This window comes from Urocampus carinirostris, chromosome 13 (assembly GCF_059441175.1).
Source record: "Urocampus carinirostris isolate Australia breed hairy pipefish chromosome 13, RoL_Ucar_1.0, whole genome shotgun sequence".
NCBI lineage: Eukaryota > Metazoa > Chordata > Actinopteri > Syngnathiformes > Syngnathidae > Urocampus > Urocampus carinirostris.
In genome coordinates this window covers 20009066-20031758 of record NC_142361.1, presented here as the reverse complement: position 1 = coordinate 20031758, position 22693 = coordinate 20009066, and the positions used below count along the sequence as shown (strand labels likewise).

Below are 22693 nucleotides of genomic sequence, written 5' to 3'. Positions count from 1 at the left end.
TTCAGTGTCTTGCCCAAGAAAACTTCGACATATAACACGGAGGAGCCGGGAATCGAACCTGCGATCTTTTGATCCCAAGACGAGCGCTTTACCTCCTGAGCTAAGGCAATAAATGTATCAAACACTTGAAGAACAACAAATATAAACAGTAAACATAATTATAGAATAATAATCAGCAGTAAACAATATAAAGTGAGTTTACTGTAATAAGTTACCATAAATGAAAAAAAAAGCGGAAAAAAAAACAAAAGAAAAAAATACAATGACAAAAGGAAAAAAGAAAAAGAAGAGAAGAAACAATAATAACTTTACATTTTTATAGAAGCACATTAAGACTAAATAACACAAGGAACCAAAGTAAAATATTTATAAATCCATAAAATTTTTTTTTTTTTTTTTTTTTTAACCTATTTATACCCAACAAATTTAAAGTCAACAACACAGAATCCCAAAACAATCCATATTGACCACTCATAAGAGAAAAAGGGTGTCTTGGAGGGAGCCAGATGTTGATTGGTGGGAAACCTTCAATCATTTCAAAGAGCCGCCTCATAGAAAAATTTAGTTCTCGAACGACACAAGTCGGTTGCGCGGCAATGACAAAAGCCGCCTTTTCTTTCAGTGCATTAGTAAATACTGAATTCATAATTGCTATCTAACTATTGTACATGAGAGTTGCTATTTCGAATGGTGACATAACACCACCGGTGACATAACACCACCGGTGGCATTCTGCAGCCAAGTAACAGCAATGGCGTTGTAAAGGCATAAAAACATTATTACTTCGATTACTCAAAGAGGTAACTGTTTTTGCCTTTTGGAACTGCCCCCAAAGAATATCTTTGCATGACACTGACTCTAAGACTGTTGAAATATTTTCAAAAATCAAATGTTAGGGGCCGGTCACACAGACATTTGCGGCTGAATCACGGCCAGAAATTTCTGCCTGTGAGGCGGACAGAAATTTCTGCCTGTGAGGCGGACGCTATTGGACGCTTTGAGATCGCCATACAAACAAGATACAGCAGTGCTTAACACGCAGTTGGAAATTCGCGCGCGGGTGGCAGCGCGTATCGAGTGAAGAAATTTCTGGCCGTGAGGCAGACGCTGTTGGGCACTGTTGGACGTCTTGAGACCGCCATATAGACGAGATACAGCAGTGCTTTACTCGCGGTCGGAAATTCACACGCGGTTGGCCGCGCGAAAAAGTTTTGAGCTGCTCAAAAGTTTGAGCACGTGTTAAACCGCGTGCCGCACACGTGGTCAACACGAGGTAATGACGCTGAAATGACGCGGAACGACGTGCTCTGGCCGCGGCCAGGGCGTGGTTACACATGGGTAGGACAGGAAATTTCAGCGGGTAATCGTGGGTGGAGCATGGTAATAGCATGTTCTGCGCCTGTATGACGGTGTTATTACGTGAAATTAGCGTGTTACGCGTGTGACAGTCAAACGCCTTTCTCCGCGTATATACAGCGCGATTTGCCGAGCACACGTCAGTTGTGCTCGAGACGTCAAGGGGGTGAACATGGATCCCCGTCAGCGTAGTGACCTCGTCTTAATCCATTTTTATTTCTTGACATTTCTTTTCAAGATAATAAAAAATATGATGCCATAGCTTGAAATCTTGATCTTCACGGGACTGTGTCTTGAGCGGTTATGATTTCTACAGCCCGGTGTTATCCGAGAAATGCATCCCTGCCGAGATTTGCATCCCCTCGCTACTACAACTACTTTTACCTCGTTTTATCTCACTTTTAAGGAATGTAACGGCGAACATATAACCAAAACCACTTCGTCTTGCATTTGTTGGGAATGTAATACAACTTAAACCATTCCGTCTTTGTTTTTGTTGTGAACATAATCGAACGGTAAATCCTCCCCCCCTCGCGTGAAAGCGCATTCTGCTGCGCTTCCAACAAAAGCGATCGTATTCTATATAAAACGCTTATTAAAACAATAATGAGAGCTAATTATAACAATTGGGAGATCCTAGTCTATATAACGCGTTTATTTAAACAATAAAGTGCGATCGTATTCTACAAAATGCGTTTGTTAACGCGGATGAAAAAGTCAAAAGCATTCGCAGCAGAATGCGTGTTCACGCGAGGGGGTGGGGGGTGCGGGCGTTGCGTAGGAGTCGGATTTGGGCACAACACCGGCTCGGGAGCTATTATACCCGTGGTCCACACGAGAAAATGACGCAGAAATGACGCGATGAGGAAGCGGAACAGTCGCCGGCGTCTGTTTTGCGGGCATACCACCGATGAACAGCGGGTTGGCCAATTTTGCGCATTTTCCATCGCGGGCAACCACGGGCAAAAAAAAACCCCAAAATTTTAGCCGTGATTCAGCCGCAAACGGCTGTATGACCGGCCCCTAACATTGAGAAGAGCTCAGTTATCCCCTACCTGGTCGAGGTACCAGGTATGGGCCTTCCAGTGTCCACCAGGACACACCAACAGTATCCAGTCGATGGATGACACTGGACTGGTTTGTACAACCCCCCTTGGCCACAATCTGGAACGAACACAGCGTCGTTCTTGTGCTGCTTTGCTTCCTCTTGAGCAGACTGTTGTTCCTGGTCACAGGACGAGGCTGGAGAACGACATCACAGAGCCATTATTGTCACACAAACACATTTTCATGTAATTGCAGGTTCGCTTGGAGTCAAATGGCTGCATTCGGTCTTATGCCAACCGCATTTACACGATTTTAAATATAAGGTAGCAAAGTAAAACATAGGGTAGATAGCGTTCTCGGTTATTGGTAGCGAGGAGAATAGAAGTTTAAGGCGCTTGGGGAAAGCAATGAAGGATGAGTGCTGAGAGACTGGGTACGTAGACTTCTATATCAGTCCCCTGTGGCACTGTTTACGGACATTAACTGGCTAATGACACATGAGCACGGCCCCCCATGCCACAACTTAAGTAAATATTTGAAAACTCAGTCGCCCTTCATGGATATATGTGACAGAGAGGGAAACAGACAAGACAAATACTAACGCCTTGCTCCCTTGGGCCATGGTCTTCACCCACCCACTCATGTTGACACCCCACCACAGCGTGGTGTGCGGCTGCAGACATATTTATTTACATGTTCACAACTTAGAGAAAAAAATAGAGTGATTCGATGTCTTTTACTCTAAAAGAAAAAAAAATCAGATGGTCTTGCCAAGATAAAAGACGGGCTTCACACAAAGCCCTCAGCAGGATCTAATCTGTTACGGAGATATCCGAAAGACATTTGGGATTAAACTAAGGGATGCATAATGATCCCCTTTGGCTAAGAGTTTTTTTTTTCCTGATTCATTCAAAAATCGGAAACAACTGGGTGATAATGGATATCCCTTTTCTTTGTTTATTTTAATAAAAATCTTGAATGAAGCGCCTCCCTGCTTTTGCTAATCGACTCTCCTCGCTCCACTACCTCCATATGGGCTCTCTTTGTTGGCCTGTTTTTTTCTTCTTTCCCAACTCATTACCCCAAAGAGTTCATGTTAATCAAAACCATCACTCTAGCAGTTGTCATGCTTCGGTTTCCTTCATTATTAGTCTTAAACTGTGATAATGAGATTCATACAAAAATGCACTCATGCAGCTGGATTTCCAGCCTGGGTTGATGTTTTATCCAGGAAGAAACACAAAATCCACAAAACTCAATGGATAACTAAACATTGTGTTGAGATCAACATGCAGCAGCAATCAATGCACAGCACGGATCAAGCCAAAAGTATAAGAGATCCTGTGTTCGTGCCATGTGCTGATAATTACAATCTCTGAAACATGTACTCCACTCAGATAAACCCCAACTCCCCACCCATCGCTACTAAGGAGAAGCCACAGACCATGATTGCTCTCTGAAATCTGCCGCAAAACACAAAGACTGCCTTCAGTTTAGGTCTGCTAACACCCAATCACCAGGATAAAATGTAGAAAGTTCAAACTCACATGGAGCCTTGGTTCTATTGTTCTGCCGGCTGCGGACTTGCTCCGTCCATAGAGTAGGATACTGCGAAATGATGTCTGAAAAAAATCACAGTGACAGCTTTATTTGCATCAATTGAAAACACAGTCGTATATCATCCGCTTTCAAAACTCACAGACTGTAAAAATCATGTCCAGGTCGTCAGGTCTCAAATTTCAAAAGTCAACTGACAGATACAGCTTGGGAGAAGGGAAAATCTGAGCCATGTCAACTGGGGACTGTGGCTGTGAGTGCAATTAAACCATTACACGATCGCACTTTCAGAAAATGATACTTTCCTCAGACAATGAGAACTTAAAATTCCTGAACTCACGCCATGGGAATGGTAAATGGTTTGCTACTGAACGTTTTTTGGGGGGGAATTTGAAAGTTCCCTCATTCAGCAATCAAAGCGTATTAATGTTGATGATAAATATTGAGCATTTTCAGCATCACAATTCTGCTGTTAGATTTAAACATTTAAAGGATATTAAGCCAAAATTGTTTCCACAATATGATCCTCTCACCCGCATTAATCTAAATAGGCCATCGTGATCAGTATTGTTTTTAAAATATGAATGAAACAGTAAAATCCATCCGTTCATACCAAGAAGCTGACACTTTCCACAGAAAAGCACATTACAGTTAAGAGTTTAACTAGCCCTGTAAGTGTCAAATCATTAAAGATGGGAAAAAAGAGCCCTGACTGGTCATGCTTTGAGCAACTATCAAATCAGTTTCAATTGACAGCATATGGCCCAGTATTGAAAATAATGACGTTTCTAAACTCGCTAAAATGCAAAAATGCAAAGAAAATTTTAACTCGTATTGCTCTATCCGAGGGGTGTCAAACAGGCGGCCCGCGGTCCGAATCAGGCCCGCTAAGGGATTGAAATGAAATGAAATGAAATGATCTGCATTTATATAGCGCTTTTCAAGTCAATGACCTCCCAAAGCGCTCTGTCAGATTCAACGGGATTGAATCTGACCCGCGAGGCAACGCTGAGGAGAGCGCAAGAGAAAAACGAGTTGCAAGTTTAAATATGTCCACTTGATGTTGCCAAAGACAGGTGCCTCTCAAAAAAACTTTAATTGTATTCCTTTCTCCCTCTCTTCTTCTCTCACTCTTCTCCTCTCACTCTCCATCTCTCTCTTTTTCACTTTCTCCGTCTCGCTTTCTCTCTTTGTTCCTCTTTGTCACTTTCTCTCTCTCTGTGTCTTTTTACCATATTTTGCTCTCTCTTCCTTTTTTCCTTCTCTCTTTCTCTCTCTCTCTCTCTCTCTCTCTCTCTCTCTTCTCTCTCTCTCTTTCTCTCTCATTGCTTTCCCCTTCTCTCTTTTTCCCCTTCTCTCTTTCTCTTTCTCTTTGGATTTCTTTCTCTCTCTCTCTCTCTTTCTTTCCCCCTTTACCGCTATATCTCTTTATCTCTTTTGTTTCTCACATTATCTCTCTCTCTCTCCTTCTCCCTTTTTCTCTTTCTTTGTCCCACCCTCTCTCTTTTTCTCTCCCTCTCTTCCTCTTTTTTCTTTCTCTCTCTATTTCTTTCTCTTTAATCTACTAGTCCTGTCCTCGTGACAATGTTTGTTCTTTCGCATGATGAGACAAGTACCTGCCTAACACGTGCTTTATTAAGGAGTAAAAAATATATATAAAAAAATAGAAATAGAAAAAAAAATCATATCACATTGGCAGAATTCTCATTAAACTATTATTTAACGTGTTTTTATTTAAAAAATAGAATATATATTTTAAATGAAATAATTGATCATTAGGCACATTTTCTATAGTAGATATGATGGAGAAATGTTCTTTTTATTTTTTTTTCTGACTTTAGTAAAATGATAAAAAGTCTCATCATAAAAAAGAAAAAAATGAGTGATGCTATCTTTTATCTTTAACATCATGTATTATTTCATAAGAAAAATAAGTAAAAATGACTGTAAGTCAAGTCAAGTTTATTTGTATAGCCCTCAATCACAAAGAGGGCTGCACTCACCACAGATTATTGCAAACCCCAGACTATCATTGCACCATCCCTTGATCTAAAACCAACATGAGGGCAAGGAAAACAACTGTAGAGTAAAATTTGAAAATAATCCTTCAAACAAGCACAAATAGCCACCCTTGTAAAATATACTTTTGTTCATTTAAATATTATTAGTCTATTTTAAATCAGGCAGACATATTGAAAGTGTGGTATAATAGAGTATAATATAGTATGATAACAAAAATATTCCCGAACTTTGCAAAACTGTCAAATAATTTTGATGATTTTTTTGACTATTTTTTGGAAAACTACTTCAATATATTATTCTCATATGAATTATAATTCCCTCAAATATGTTAGATTATCTGTTAATTGGACACGTTTTTTCCTTACATTGAGGGTAAACGTGAAGAAAGTAAGGTAATGTTTTTCTTTCTAATTCTTGTGTCGTGATTTAAAAGCATAAATATGGCTTGGAGTACCTGTTAGTGTAAAAGTGTCCCATTAGAGAACCATGCACTAATATATGGTTTTTTTCTCCTTTATACTCCAAGTAGCCGGGTTCAATAAAAAACGATAAGTGCTCCAATCCATAGAATGAGTTACATGATCGACGGTCGAGTGAGTAGATAGAAAGACTCACCTTCTTCATCTGCGGGGGGATGTGGGTCCACAACTAAGCCAGTCTCATCTGCATTTAGAATGGAGAATATTTGCAAAGAGACTACAATTACAAGCGTGAACTCGATCAAAAATAATACATTACTTTGAGATTTGCACGTTGCCCGGTCAAAAAGAATAAAGTCAGAAATACAGGTGAAAGAATAAGAGAGTGTGGGAAAAAGAAGTTTAGATCATAGTGGTTATATACTCCCATGGGTCCTCATAACAATCCTAATGGACAAATCTTTATTTGTACCATAAATAAAGTTGGAAGAAATAAAAGTGTCTAAGAATACGGTGGTTAGGTCGAGGACGAATCAATGAACCGTGGGATTGTTTGTTTGGTGCGTGTTTGTTTGATTTGTAATATGGAGAAGACAGGGACGGAGGTTTGAAGTCTCTCGGGGTGAAGCCAAGGCCAAAGGTGTGGTTAACTTCACTGTGGGTCACTCATTCTCCGAAAGTAAAGCTGTTAGTGCGAGGTTCATGACAAATCAAACGGATGGCCCAACAAACAAGGGCCAAGGGTCAACGCTTTAACCCTGTAAGACCCAGCATTGTAAATATACGTTCTTATATCTTCCAATTAATGGTAGAAACGGTTTTTTTTGTGGTTGAACTTCTTTACATTAACTTAGTCGTCGGGAGCTATTGCTCGGAATCACAATGATTCTGGGTGGGAAATTAGCATATAAGCCTGGCCCATAGGTGTGCAGGGTTTATACGGATGCTTTAAATCCTTGAAAACACTTACATTTTATTGTTATATTTTTGTGGAAGTGCTTGATATTGTTGCCATGTTTCACAACAAGTCTGCTTAAAAACGGTGCCAACATTGCTCACTTGTGGCTTGGTTTTGCCATTGCATTTCTTCTTTCGTAATTAACGGCAGCTGGCATTAGTTTGGATGGCATTGTCCTATGAAGTGTCACTGCCCCCTATGGGTAGCGCCCAAGAGGACGTGCCCATGATACAACTACAACAGTGCGGTAAAAAATATTTAATAGTGAAAGGATTACTTATCAATTATGGATAATAATTATTGACAAGGCAAAAAAATAATAATTTAGATAGCGTTTCCCAGGGGTAAATTGTAATGGGAAGAACTTCTTGCAACTGAAAATGTAAGCTATATATAACCCTCATTTTTCCTGTTTCCTAAATGGGGAGAGATTTGTCGCAAATATACACACGTATTGTTCTGATCCGCAAATATATTTCACGATTTACTTAAGCTCTAACACTCATACGTCTTGTTAAATATACAAAAAAGATTAAAAATCACACATGTAAATTGCAGATATATTTATGGATCTGCTAAATACTTGATTCACATTGGACTACTTCTTTTAATGGTACTGGAGAAATTAAAGAGTTGGCTTTGAAAGGTTTGAAAATGTGCTTTGATTTGGCCATAGAAAAGGTGTACAAACCCTGGGGGTAGAACTTTCTTCATGTTTAAAACCTTGGCTGAGTAACAATAGTTTCAGAATTATTATTTGTGTTATTTAATCATGCCAGCGTTGTTTTTACTAAGGTGCAAAAATTTGCACCTGTTTGAAAATTTGCTACCCCACTGACCCAGCATTGTGAGATTACGACATCTTATAAAACAATTTTTGGGGCAAAAATGGCATTTTCATATTCAAAGGCCTATAACACAAAGTGTGTCAATGTAATGGCCCGCGGGCCAAATGTGGCCCGCCTTATCGTTTAATGTGGCCCACGAGACAATACTGAGCTCAGGAGATAAATTGAGCATCAAACAATCACTTGCAGTTTTAAATTTGTCCACTAGATATCACAAAAGCCAAAGTGTCCTCCTAAAGCTGTATCCACTGAAGACCATTAATCAACCAAAGAACATTGGCGAAACCTCTCCCGATGTTATTTTACTTAAATTTAAAGTCACCGTTTTCTATTTCAGGCAATACAAAAAATACAAAATTAAAAACATAGCACCTGGGTATCTTTGCAGAAGAATAAGCTTTAGCTCCTTACTATTATACATAAAAAATCTAACAGCAAACTTCCCATATTCAAGTAAACATTTTCATATGAAGATAAAGAGAATAGTTTAAAATAAGTAATTGTGTGCTATTTTCGTCAGTTCTCTGCATTTAATAAACAGTACTGGAAATGAATTTTATTGTTATTTCACTTATTATTATTATAATTATTATTTTACCAATCTACAGTTGATAAACACTGCAGTTGATTAAATCTTAGTGAAGGAAAAATTATATTGAGGAAAAAAAACTCCTCATAATCAAATCTTACATCCCTGAAAAATAATTTAACGCTGAACCATCGACAAGAACCCCATCCCTCCAGCTAAGGCACACTTTTTATGCCAGTCTGACCCCCGTATGAAGGATTTTTTTCTACCTTATGGCCCCCAACCTGAATTAGTTAGACACCCATAATCTAAGGGTTAAAATATTTTCCTTTTATGTTTTTCTACTGTGAATCTGGGTTTTACAGGGTTAAATATTCCCCCATTCAGTTAGACGTGCCTTTAGCCATCCATTTCAATCGGTGGCCAAAACGGCAGTTGTGAAACGGCATCGGGAAAAAATGTATTGATGATTTGGATTTATGATGCACCACTAATGACTTTGTGGTCTTTTACATGACTGCAACACCTCTTCTTGCATCTGCCAGGAAACCCCTGAGCGATTTGCGGTTGCACGGCATTTGATTTACTGCAGTTTGCCAGTCGTACGCTGCAGATGTTTCCGGCATGTGGATGAAGCTGTTGAGTTAAGACCCCAGAAACGCATTTTTGGTGAAGCATTTTGTCTTTTATGATGATTAAAGTACTTGATGAAACCCTTTGGGACTAAGAAGTGAATACTGTTGCAATGACTGCTATTTCCAGAGTAGACGTACCAAAAATGGAAAGTTAGTTATTCTACTTCCTCAGCAACACTCTGCCAACTCATTTGGACAGACAAACCACAACCCTTCAATTTGCATGCACACTTTGTTGCCTTGAGATTAGTGCAGTCACGCATTTCAAAACAAACATGCAATAAAACATTGAATCCTTTGTAAACCCTCAAATTACACATTTTTGAGGGGATTTGGGAACTGGAAGGGAAACTTGTGGCTACTAAAGATTGACCGTCGTTGAAAGTTCAATTAGGGTGAGGAAAAAGAATAAGGTTTAACAAATCCTTGCATAAGGAAAACCTTCCCAAAGGTAATTGAAACAAGAACAGTAATCCCTCGCCGTATCGCGGTTAACCTTTAGCGGTTTTGCTGATTTGCGGGTTTTTATCGTGCATTGTGTTCTGAAATCCCCACTTTTGCTGTGTCTGCCTGGTAATAATGTTGCGGTCTAAATTGTACAGCAACAGCTCAAAGAACATTCATTATGACCGCGAAACGTTTTTCAATTTTAAGTTTATCTAAAACCCATCATGTCAACAAAACACTCTGAACCAATAAAAGCACCAAAAGGCAGAAGGTGATGCTTTTTATCGCCCACAGTTCTAGACATCTTGACATGCTAAAGCAGAGTAAGAGCATTTTTACGCCACATTGCTCTTTTCTTAATAGCACTCACATGATAGCGATGAAATCTCATCTAATGTAACCATTGTGTCCTGAAATACATTTTAACTCTATAGTGTGATACAATTTAACACACTCCTTGTTAAGTACCGTATACTGCTTTTTTTTTCCACATATGGTGTGGAATTGCTCTTTTGTTGTTCTGTTTGATTTTGTCTGGGGTATGATTTGTTATTATGGTATTTCTGTATGGGAAGTTTTCGAAAATTTAATGAAAACTGAGTTTAAAAGTATATAGTTTGACGGTGTATACGTTATTTGTAAAGAATATATGTTTATAAAGTCCTTTTTCATTAAAGAAATGCTTGAGCCTGTAAATAAGGCTTGTTCTTTGGTTTCAACGTCTAATGGGGTATTCGATTGATTCAATTTTGCATGCTTTGACTATGGCAGGTCTTTTTTGGAATGCAGCCCCGGAAACAAGGTATTACTGTACTTCAAATCATTATTGGGTATTTCAAACATCAGAAATTTATTAAAAAAAAATCATCAGCTTTCTTTCAAAAAACATCTTCTTAAAGGTCTCACTGTGATTGATTTTAGAGCCTTCAGTGCGTCTCAAGCTGATAAAGCGAAGGCAAGCCTTGACAAGCAACCTGAGCGGCACAATATGCATGCAGGCCAACAGAAGCATGCATATACATGTTTTGAACGCCGCACACATGAGCATTGTCACAATAGAATACATATGCACTGCGTAGCGTAAAATATTTTTTATATTATCCTAGATTCGCTCGTATAAACTCCTCTTTGTTTGATGTTATTGGGGATTTGAGTTGGCGATTGGACTGTATTTGAAACGGTCCTTTCCTGTCTTTCACCATTTTCATCTGACATTAATAGAAAACCGTGAGCACGAGCATAAAATATCTCTCTATAAAAGCAGATAGGCGAGGTAAAAAAAAAATCGATTTGGGCATTGTTCACACATACCTAATAAAGGGAATATTCCACTTTCAACCTCAAACGACGCATACCACCTTTAAATCCAGCTTTTATAATTCTTCCTGCATAGTATAATATTTGCAGCGTCCCAAAAACTAATGTAGGAATCATTTTCAAGGTTTAGGACAGTGTTTGTCAAGCCTTTTTGAGCCAGTACAACCTTTTTTTTTAATTAAAAAAATCAAAAGCATACCTTCCATCAAAGTGTTTAAAACATAATTTTAGGGACCAGTTTTGTGTAATTATTTTCTTAAGCTAGAAATGAGCGCTGTTGCCTAGACTCACAATATAAAGTTTTGTTGTTACTATGGCTCAGGTAAAAATCATGTAACTTTCAGTAACTTTGGATCTTTCTATAGTTTAAGCGTTTTTTCATGTTTTACTATATTTACTACCTTATTTTTCAAGAAAATTATCAAAAGTATTTTTTCTACCTATTTAAAGCATTATCTGCCGGTGGAACACTATTTTTTATTTTTTTGTAACATTTCTTTTGTAAGATAAAAACAAAACAAAATCAGCACAATGGTGCGCAAGATTCTTACTTTATTTGATTTATTACACCTGCAGGGCAATTCAAAACAGCTTCATCAAATAAAATAAGTAATATGATAGATTTCCCTGTTCTACATCATGAACAGCTAATTCATATACAAAAGGTGAAAAAAGGCTAATCTTCTGCCACCTACTGATATGGATGTATGTTACAGTTACATGGCTGATAACTGGAAGAGAGCAAGATACTAAACAAATTTCCTGTGGCACACTAGACAGGGTTTCAAGACACAGTATTATGCCCCGGCATTCTGGTTGAAAATCACCTATATAGAAGTCACGTCAAATCACATTTATTTGTTTAGCCCTTAGTCCCAAAATGTCTCAAAGCACAGGCCACCATTACATCATCCCCTGATCTCAAACCATCATATGGGCAAGGAAAAACTCAAAACCTCAGCACAGGGAAAATAAGAAACCCAAGAGGTTATGATTGCCTCTATTATTACATTTAAAGGGTAAGCATAACAAAATCTAAAAACAGTCCAATATCCTCTTTTAGAAATAAATGTGCTCATATGGCTTGTATCATTCAAAACAGAAATCAACCGACCTCAAAAGAAAAGGGGAAAAAACACCAGGTTAAATTGAGAAACACATTTTAACTTCCGCAAACATTCCAAGCTAAACTAGTTCCCCCCACATGAGATCAACAATACAGTACTCCCCTCTCACCCATACTACTTTCATTTTGTGCTGTTGAGTGTCAATTTCGGTATGAGGTCAGGGTGAGATTTCTACACGGAATTTGCACAACTTAGTCATTATTAAGAAAATATTTATATTGCTATTCAAGCTCATACATAATTTCAACATTAAAACACCTCAGAGACATCTCTGAACTCATTATTACATATATTATATAGGTGGCTAGAGTCAAGAATACGTTCACATTTTTGATCTTTTTTTTCATTATTTTAAACAAACATAAAATGAGGTCACATGCACATGATTGGGCATGAGCAGATGAGCGTGTTTACGGGTTTTACTGTTGCCGAGATGTGAAATAAATAGCCGAAAAGTGCAGTAGATTTATTATAATATGATAGTGTAATTAAAACTTTTGTTTCTTTCCCACAATTGTTGGCCTTTCGACACTCAAGTACTGTCAAACTAAATACCAATTTGAGTGTTTTGACCTTTTTGGTTTTGATTAAAAAAAGTTAACATTACAAAAGAGATTATAAAAATCATGAGCAGTTAATGAGTTGTTTGGTGACTAAAATAGAAGCAAACAATAGAAGAGAACACGAGCCCCTTGGGAATGGAAAAATCTGAAAATAAGAAGCACCCTGGTTTAAACATGGAAAAACCACAGAGACTTTATATGACGTGACATAAATTGACTTCTCACCTTTTCCCGGTTCTCTTGTCGTTGCTCGTTCCTGTTTTGACCCTGAAAAGCGAAACATTACATCTACCGGTAGAACTAAAAACACTTTTGAAAGTGCCATCATCTTCAGGTACAGTATTCAAAAGGATATCATATTTACTTTAAATTGAATTACAAGAACCAAATATGTAAGAACAATGACTATTTTTACATGCAGGCCGCAGTCCAATTTAAATAGGACTTTTGGCAATATTCAGGCTATCTAAGACATGCAAACGTGCACAGAAATCCGATCAAGGTCTTAGTCCAACTGTGAGTAGTGCTATCGGAGTGATTAGGTTACCCATTATTTTTTCGATCACCGTACTTTCACGACCATAAGGCGCACTTAAAAGTCTCCGATTTTTTTCAAATGGTGCGGATCGATCTATCCTGCAATGCGCTCTATGTGTAATGTAAGCTGAGGGCATGATTAGGCTGACGTTAACAATGCAGAGCTTAATGCCCAATTAACATTTTTGGTTGAAATCCGATGTTTTTGTGCTATTGTTCACATTTCCAACTGAATGCGACATCTATGCGTCTCCTATGACATTAAGCGGCTCTTGTTTTATTGCCATTATATCCCGCTTTAGCAGAAAAGGACATCACAAGCAATACATTGTTAGTGGAAGAGCTCATGGATGCTAAAGCCTTAGTGTATCTAGCAATTTGGAAGTTATTGTGCTACAGGAGGCTGAGCAGAGTTGCCCCCCCAAGTTTGATTTAATTCCAGAACCTCACTTTCCCTTCATTGAGTGCCTTCCGTATTTCCGTCCGCCATGATGTTTTGATTTCTACGCTACGCAGAAGAATATGGAGACCGAGCAGCCGCGAGAGAATTACATACAAATGAATCAAAGGTTTGCAAGTGGAGGAAGCTGAAAAACGCACAAGGACAAGTTTTTCTCAGTGTGCTTTACTTTGTAATGAATACTTAAATAATTTTGCTAATTTTGGGGTAAATGTAATGGAACAGTAAAGCACGGAGCATTATCACCTTGTTCAGCGAGGGGGGAGATTTCATGAGGGGGGGATTATTTTTCAATACATCCGCGGCCGCAAAAGAGGGCACTCGCACCCTATCGTGCAGTGCGCCCTGTGTGGTGATAAAAACAGAAATAGAACCAGCCTTTTAACACGATGCACCCTACAGTTGTGAAATTACGGTACTCGTGCATGTGTAACCATTCTAATAATTACTCATGTGCATTAATGCCACAACTGTTTCCCCCATTCGGGGTAATTTGGTGTCGAAAAGAACTGTGAGCTTGTAGCTCAGAAATGAAATGATACACTACTTACTAAAAAAGCTTCATGTGTATTGCTTTATTTTTCCGAGACGTTGCCATTTTATTCCTGCTCCCACAGTTGTATCCAATAACATATTGTGTCCATCCAAATCCATGCTTTTGCAAGCCACCTTTGAGTTTAACTTGTAAACCGACGGGACGCAGCAATGCAGAATACTCTTGGAGAGAGGTGCAAACAAGCACGGTAATTCTTCATATTTGAGGGTTACATGTATTAAATCATATTATAAAATGTCAAATGTTAAATGCTGAAATGGCATCTATTTGAGTAATGATGTTGCACATGCTTGCTCTCCCAATATGATTGCTTGTCATATACAAGGGCTATTCATTTTATTACTAGTCATTTGAATAATTTTCTTGTAGTGGCCCAAAAACTCAAATTCCGATCTCAGTTGGACTATAATGTGCATGAAAACATAGTAAATGACTGAATGAATTATTTTTGATAAATTTACATGTTAATAAAACAAGAATGCCCTAGAATTTCACTAAGGTATACAATTAATAAATTATACAATTTCCCCCCATTTATAAATATGTAACGACATTTGACAATGAAGACATTGAGATTAGGTTTATGAGGAAAATGTGGTTATTTAGCAATATGGAAATTCAATACCACCTTTTTGCAGACTGACACTGATAAATATTCCCAAATCATAAGTACCGTAGTTATCTTTACCTGTGCTACATATCAAAACCATTGGTAAATAAAATCCCCTTCTTTTTACAACCAATCATTTATATTTTTTAATAAATTACTTGAAATCTGCAAAATATTTGGCCTTTATATTGCTTTAATTTAATCGCAGTTTTCCGTTTCGTAACAGTTTACCGGCCACTAGAAGGCAGTGGATACCACTAGTGCAGGTAACGATACCTTTAAATAAGGCTGGTAACTGCAAAAATATGATACCTGGTATTAGTTCTCCTGCAACTCTAGTTATCTTTTTTGTTTTTGTTTTTCTGTAATTCTAAAGGCTGACCCTCAAATTTTAAGGTTAACTCGCCTACCTTGGCATCGGGGCTTTTTATTGGCCACAGCTGAGCCACTGATCGGTCGGCCATTGGGAGTTACGCACCAACAGTATCCCGTGTAACTGTGACATTGTACCTGTGAAGCAGTTAACATACAAAATTTTTGTGTTACAGTAAACCTTTTAAACGATAAAGAGTTGAAATGCGAACAATAACTTCGTCACCTCACTGTAGGTGCCATCGGGGTTGCATACTGGTACAAAAACTTGTGGGAAAAGCTTCTTGGCCTGCTGTTCCGTGTACTTCTTCTCCGCTACGCATCTGGACGTATCTGGGGAAAACCGCACACATTATGGACGCAGAGTAGTGATATGAGACACAGCTCAGCTAATCTTAAGACAATAAAATAAAAAAATGAAAAATAAAATAGGGACAAATAATTTTCAGAAACAGACGTGCATGCAGTCAGGAGTCGAACCAAACACTCATCTTATTAAGCGCTCATTGGGCAGGTCGACAATGTGCCTGCTGGTAAAGGCATTACGGAAAGAGACTTTTGTCTCAGCTACTTCTGTGCAGCATTCCCGTCAATGTAGAAAAGGGCTGACCATGCACAAGGCAAAGCGAAACCTTCCTCTGGCTGCCTCTTGCCATTCATTGTATCTTGCACACAATTCAAGGGTAATAAAAAAATTGGGCTGTACGAGTCCTTCCTTAAAGAAATTTGAAAACAATCATGCTACAATATCGTTGTCTCGGTTAAATATGCTGCGGAATCATCTAAACATTTAACTATATTGGAATCATCATAAAAAGCAATTAGGTACAAAGTGAAAAGTTTATATAAATGATTTATTCTGACAGCCTGTGATTGGCTGGAGACACTTTAATAGTGAGTTGGAAATGGTTTATTTTAAACCCAAAACGAGGATCAGCTGTATACAACATCGACAAATGGATCATGATTTGTGCAAAAATTCTCAATGTATCCAATATAAACCTAGCATATGACTAAAAAGTGATCAGCGGGTCTTAACTTGACTTCAACTATTAAAAATCTATCTATCTACCCTGGTCATGTCACTAGAGAGGGGTGAAGGACAGCAAGACAAACAGATACATAAAAAAGGGAAAGAAAAAGGAAAGAAGTAGCAAAAAACACAAAAAAATTTGACCATGGCCAACCCAAATGCCCAAACACCCAAACAAAAAACATCAAAATTATATTTGAAAAAAGACCTACAGTATATAAACACCTATTCAGAAAATAGCCACAAAGGTAAATTCATACTAGTATTAACCATCAACCAGTATTGTTTGCTATCTCAAAAGAACTCTAAATATCAGCTTGGTGTTGACAAAGATCTCATCTCATCTCATTAGCTGCACCGCTTATCCTCAGTAGGGTCGCGGGGGTGCTGGAGCCCATCCCAGCAATCATCGGGCAGTGGGCAGGGGACACCCTGAACTGGTTGCCAGCCAATCGCAGGGCACACGGGGACAGACAACTCGCTCGCTCATTCACACCTAGGGACAATTTGGACCGGCCAATCCACCTGAAATGTATGTCTTTGGAATGTGGGAGGAAACCGGAGTGCCCGGAGGAAACCCACGCAAACACGGGGAGAAAATACAAACTCCGCACAGTAAGTCCGGTAGCTGGATTTGAAACCACACAGGAGGTTCCAAAGACCTTAGAACTGTGCCGCACATGCACTAACCACTGTGCCGCCGTGCTGCCCGTTGACAAAGATGCTCCCCGTAAAAACAAAAACATTGCCAAACTTAGTCCGAAAAAACCCCCAATGTTTAAATGAACCGAATTAAAAAGAGTCAAATTGAGCATAAGTAACCATAATGAGAACTTAAAAAACTGTTAGACAGCAGTAATACTGCATGCTAAGAACTTTGACATTTTTACTGTTTAATATCCCGTGCATCCTTTCGATATGGTCGGTGTAAAGTGTAAAGAAAAGGCGAGAAGTTTCTTTTGAAATTAAAGTGGAATAAGAAAGCTTGATGCGGTTGAGAAAATGGTAGGATCACTTTTTTTTCGTCCACCTTTTACCACGGAGGAGGAAGTCGACTAACTTTTCCAAAAGTAAGGTAAACTTAACTTTATTTATCGTTAAAGTCAAGACAAGTCATGTTTATTTGTGACCCCCTTAGCACAAGGAGTCTCAAAGGGCTTGACAGACCACACAATGTCAACGCCTAGAGTGTAGCTTTGTTTTTCAGTACTATGCTTTATCATTCAGCCTGTTTGGTAACATTATCGAGCATATTATTTTATTAAACCGTTTTTTTTCAGTTGCAAAACAATACAGGTTACTTATACAAGCCTCAAACATATTTCTATAAATCTTAAACATACATTCCATACAAAATATAGCAACTATATATATATGTAGAGCAAATTACTAACAGATTCAACTTACGAACTATTGTCCGGAACCTATCTCGTTCGTAAGTAGGGCAGCGTCCATATACTCACTAGGGTCAATGTGGTGCTGGATCCCATCCCAGCCATTTTCGGGCAGTGGGCAGGGGACACCCTGAACCACTTCCCAGCCGGTTGCAGGGCACACAGAGACAGACAACTCACTTGCTCAGTCACATCCAGGGACAATTTGGACTCGCGAATTAAACGGACATGCATGTTTTTGGAATGTGGGATGAAACCGAAGTGCATGCAAAGAACATGCAAACTGTGCAAGGTGAGGCTGCGGTAGCTGGAATTGAACCCTGGACCTAGACACCGTGGAGCTGCCACTAAGCAAAATTACCTTTGATAATTGGTGCTAATGGAATTAAAAGCCACACAAGTGGTCACCATTTTCCACTCATTTTGATCGCCAATTGCACCATCTGTTGAAACTTTCAGTGAGGCTTCAGCAGTAACTTGGTGTGACAAAACGAGCCCGTCTGTCTGGCAGCTAGACAAAACGACTCGCGCAATCCTTCAAAAATGCACCCATTCTGTCACCCAGGGGCAAGTGGTTTAAAAGGTTTACATTGCCAATACGAATAATACGATTGGGACACGAATCTGTAAGTGCGACTTGTGTCGCTGCCACAAAGGTGATGGCGGAAAATGAGGAATAAAAAACCCTTAGGTTAGATTTACTGGAAAATCCTGAAACCGTCTCATAGGGTGCTTTCGTCTGGAAGGGCCGAATGGAAAAAATGACAGGACACTTGATTCATTCCACCCCGGTCATAGAAAAGAAATGTAAAAGCGTTCTCAGTATCTTTTGTGCTTTAAGGCCAGATGAGCCCTCTGGTTTGGCATTGGAATATGAATGCCGCTCCCGGTCCTTTTACCCCTGACATCCAGAAGCCGAGGGGGGTCCTCACTCTTTTAGACCCAATGTTTTTGACACATACAATACGACTTTCATGGACTTTCAGCCCTTTCAGCTTCCTAGCTGGAATCCTCTTTTCTGTGTTCTCTACATCCAGATATCTGCTAAGACATGTTGCCATAGGAACCCAGCAAGGTCGTACAAATGGGGGAAATGCTTTTTCTATCAAACGAGACCTTTCTTTATCTCAGCAGACACTTTCGCTTGGACAATCTTAAATGAATGAAGAGCGCTAAGGGGGAAAATAACAGGTTCAGCGCAAGCCCTATGAGTACAATAAAATGCAGTCAGTTTTTGGGTTAAGGTCGGAATTAGGGAATGTGCTAATCCACTATGTGTGTACTGTGGATACTATTCAAGTTTCTAAAAGGAACTTTTTGAAGCTGAATTTTCATTTTAGTTGTTCAAGGTCAAATTCAGTTATCATTTATATAATATATATTATTTTGATACTGTTAATACGTTAGCTTACGTTAGCTGGCTCTGTTGGCTAAGAAATTGATGAGTCAAGCCATACAAAACACACAAGTAAGTACTGTTTTAAACATAACATAGACAAATAGAGACAGACTATAGTTGGGAAGTTTTCTGGAGCATCGAGCATTCTAAGTGTAACAAAATACTCTTCAGAGAGAATTTCTGAAATTAATTTTTGGTTGTTTCTGATGGCTCTCGTGACAAGAATCCCAACCAATGGCCGAGTTTCAACTAATATTCCTAATTAAGAGATAGAATATATGTGTATAAGTTTGTAATTTAGTTGAACAGTCACTGTCACTGCAATCTAATTCATTCTATTGTTATTTTTGCACGTTAGCAGCGTTTTGTGTTAGCTTTCCGAACGTCAAAAAGCCCCAACTGAAGGTCATTATAAACACAAAAAAATAATTTACAAGTAAGGTAAGACTCTAAAACGTTTTTTCATTGCCATATATTTCTTTCTTGCTCTGCCTATCAAATAATGAAGAGGATGTAGGTTCTTCTTCCTTTTTTTTAATCTGACTGTGCCTCACCAGAAACAAACCTGACTGCACATTATTGGTGAGTGGCTATGTAAGATTGATGGTTTAAAGAAGGTCAATAACCAAATACAGTATTTAGGTAACCATGGGGGTTATTGGGGTTCCATACATTATATATGGCACAGCAGAGAAAACAGAAAGTAATTAAAAATCAGTATAACATCTTGTTTGACTTTTTCTCATCTCAAACTAAGCATTCGAAGTGACAAACATTTTGAATAAGTGCGGCCATAAGTTTATTTATATCTTTCAGGAAGACCAAATCATTTCCCACAACGCCTTTCTATTTATTCAGTTTAGAATCTTGTGCGCTTTGTAAAAGCTTTGTGAGTTGGTGATACAATATTGTGTGTATAACAATATTTACATGGCCCAGTCGAACGATAACATCGACAATTTTGGACTATGACTAAAAATAATGTGATAAAAGAATATAGGTAAGACCTTTTCATCTGCTGTAAGACTCGACGCGCTGCAATCCGGGCTCAATTCCCGTTGCATCCAATGCTATGCAATTGTGATCAGTCATATAATCTATTACGTATTTTCACGACTATAAGGTGCACCTAAAAGCTTTTATTTTTTTCAAAAGCTGACCATGCGCCTTATAATACAATGCGCCTTTTATATGGATACATTTTGAGTCACAAGGTCTCGCAAATAAGGCAAGCAGCCGTCGACTAGATTTTCCCCTTTAGAAGAAGTAGTCCGTGGTGTATGCCGGGATATATATATACCAGCGTTTCATTTCCTAACCAATGTGTCAGTCATCATTTGAATCGGTCAACATTGGCTAAAGTTATCCGGAGGTAAAGGAGGTGGGTGCTTTTTAGCATTTACAGGCTCCCATAGGCTAAAGCGGGGCAAAACAAAGCCTGCAATTGGACGAAAAAGATGAATGTAAATCACACTTAGGTTACTCTACGGCATGGAAAAAAATGTTTTACTAGTCTGTATTTGTAAACAGAAATTATGGGGCTAAACAGACAGCTAGCAACAAGCAACGTCTATCGATGCAGATGCTTCCCGGTGGATTTTTTTCTTTTATTTGTCGGCATTATTCCGATGACTATTTGTCACTATTGACACGTGTCAGTACGTGTCTGAGACATGTATTTGCTTCTTTGCGAGCCTTCGGAGTGTTAAGGGCTTAATACGTTTGACTGAACTATCTGACTGTTTCATTGACATTCCCACTGTAGCGGCTTATAGTCCGATGCGCCTTATGTATGGAAAATATATGACAAAAAGCTATTTTGGGGAGGTGCGCCTTATAACCCGTTGCGCCTTATAGTCGTGAAAATACGGTAATTTTAATTCCACGTGCCTTTTAATCTGGTGTGCCTTGTATATGATAAATATCATAAAAGGCTATTTTTGGGGGGGTGTCTTATAATCTGGTGCGCCTTATAGTGAGTACAATTTGAAATCGCAATAAGTCTTCAACAAAATATATGTGTTTTTAAGCACACAGCCAAATAATCAAGTAAACAACTGTGCATATGTCCCTCCACCGCCGGGAAGCTAAGCCTCCCACACACTCTCCCCACGTCAACCCCACTTGTCCTCCCAGCACTCAAAGAATCAATTATGCTGAAATGAATTTAACCCAGAAGTTTCGTGGGTGACCCCCCGCACGCATTTGAGAGCATCAGGCGGCGATAAAGCGTGACTCATGACCCGACCTTTGCATGGCCCTCGTATGACCTCCAGCTGGGGGTCGCGGCACTTGGCTCGGAGGAACTCGCAGCGAGACGTGAAGGTCCTGCCGTCCGAGGCGCACAAGGCTTTGCGAGGGGCTCGGCTACATTCCATGTTGCACTCCTTATCCTGATCCACCCGCAAGAACTGTGGCAAAGAAAAAATGACAGATAAGATGAGGAAACTGTGGCAAGTATCACAGTTTCTGGGAAAAAGTAAGCTTTAAAATAGAAATACTACTTCCATGAACCCCTGAACCGAACTTTGACAAATCAATGATTCATTAGAGCTGTCAGACATGGATGTTGGCTGACTTGGGTGCACCACATTTTGCCATTCCTTTGGCTCGTTTTGTAAGATGAGGCCACAAAAAGTGGTTCTGCTAATGCAGTGGTCGTGTCAGATTATTTGTAAGTACATTAAACTGGATTTTTTTTTTACCCCAAAACTGCCCAAATATAACATTTTACTTATCAAGGTGACATACATAATGTTTTGGGGAAGAAAAAAAAGCTTGGATAAATAAAAATAAATAAAGATAGCTACCAGTTTTTAACACTATTTATTTTTAGCATTTTAGACTGTTTTTATTTTAAAAACGTCATTAATGCAAAATCTTTTTTTAAAAGAAAAAAATATATAAGTCCCCTTAAAACAGGATTGACGCTATTCCTTCAGTATTCTATAGTATTCTTCAGTGTACATCGTATTCTATAGTAGTATATATAGTATTGTGTACTATAGTATACAATAGTATTCAATAGTATTCTATTGTATACATTGATATATAAATATAGATAGATAGATAGATAGATAGATAGATAGATAGATAGATAGATAGATAGATAGATAGATAGATAGATAGATAGATAGATAGATAGATAGATAGATAGATAGATAGATAGATAGATAGATAGATAGATAGATAGATAGATAGATAGATAGATAGATAGATAGATAGATAGATAGATAGAAAGATGAAAAGAGGAACCGTGGCAAGTATCACAATTTCTGGCAAAGAGTAAACTTTACATTGTAATGTTTCAAAAAAATAGTAGAATAGAAGAATCTCTGAATAAAGCTTTGATAAACAGATTCAGAAAGGATTTGTGGTTACGTTGATATATTTCAGAATTTATTTATTTGAGCTATCAGACATGGATGTTGGTTGATTTAGGTGCCCCCCATTTTGCCATTTCTTTGGCTTGTTTTGTGAGATGAGGCCCAAAAAGGGGTTCTGCTT

The 22693-nt window shown here is 38.6% G+C and overlaps 1 protein-coding gene across 4 annotated transcripts in view; it reads right to left on the bottom strand.

The window, feature by feature from the left end:
* Positions 1–22693, bottom strand: part of smoc2 (SPARC related modular calcium binding 2) — a 57631-nt gene that overhangs the window by 13403 nt on the left and 21535 nt on the right. For 2 of the 4 annotated variants that reach the window (XM_088350889.1, XM_088350888.1), the window contains exons 2-8: positions 21435–21597; positions 15587–15693; positions 15399–15498; positions 13051–13092; positions 6598–6678; positions 3951–4025; positions 2412–2598 (exon numbers count right to left, since the gene is read on the bottom strand). In XM_088350889.1, coding sequence (XP_088207015.1) covers positions 2412–2598; positions 3951–4025; positions 6598–6678; positions 13051–13092; positions 15399–15498; positions 15587–15693; positions 21435–21597 — 755 coding nt within the window. The remainder of the gene's footprint in view (positions 1–2411; positions 2599–3950; positions 4026–6597; positions 6679–13050; positions 13093–15398; positions 15499–15586; positions 15694–21434; positions 21598–22693) is intronic. The other 2 variants (XM_088350891.1, XM_088350890.1) reach the window with 1 other exon arrangement.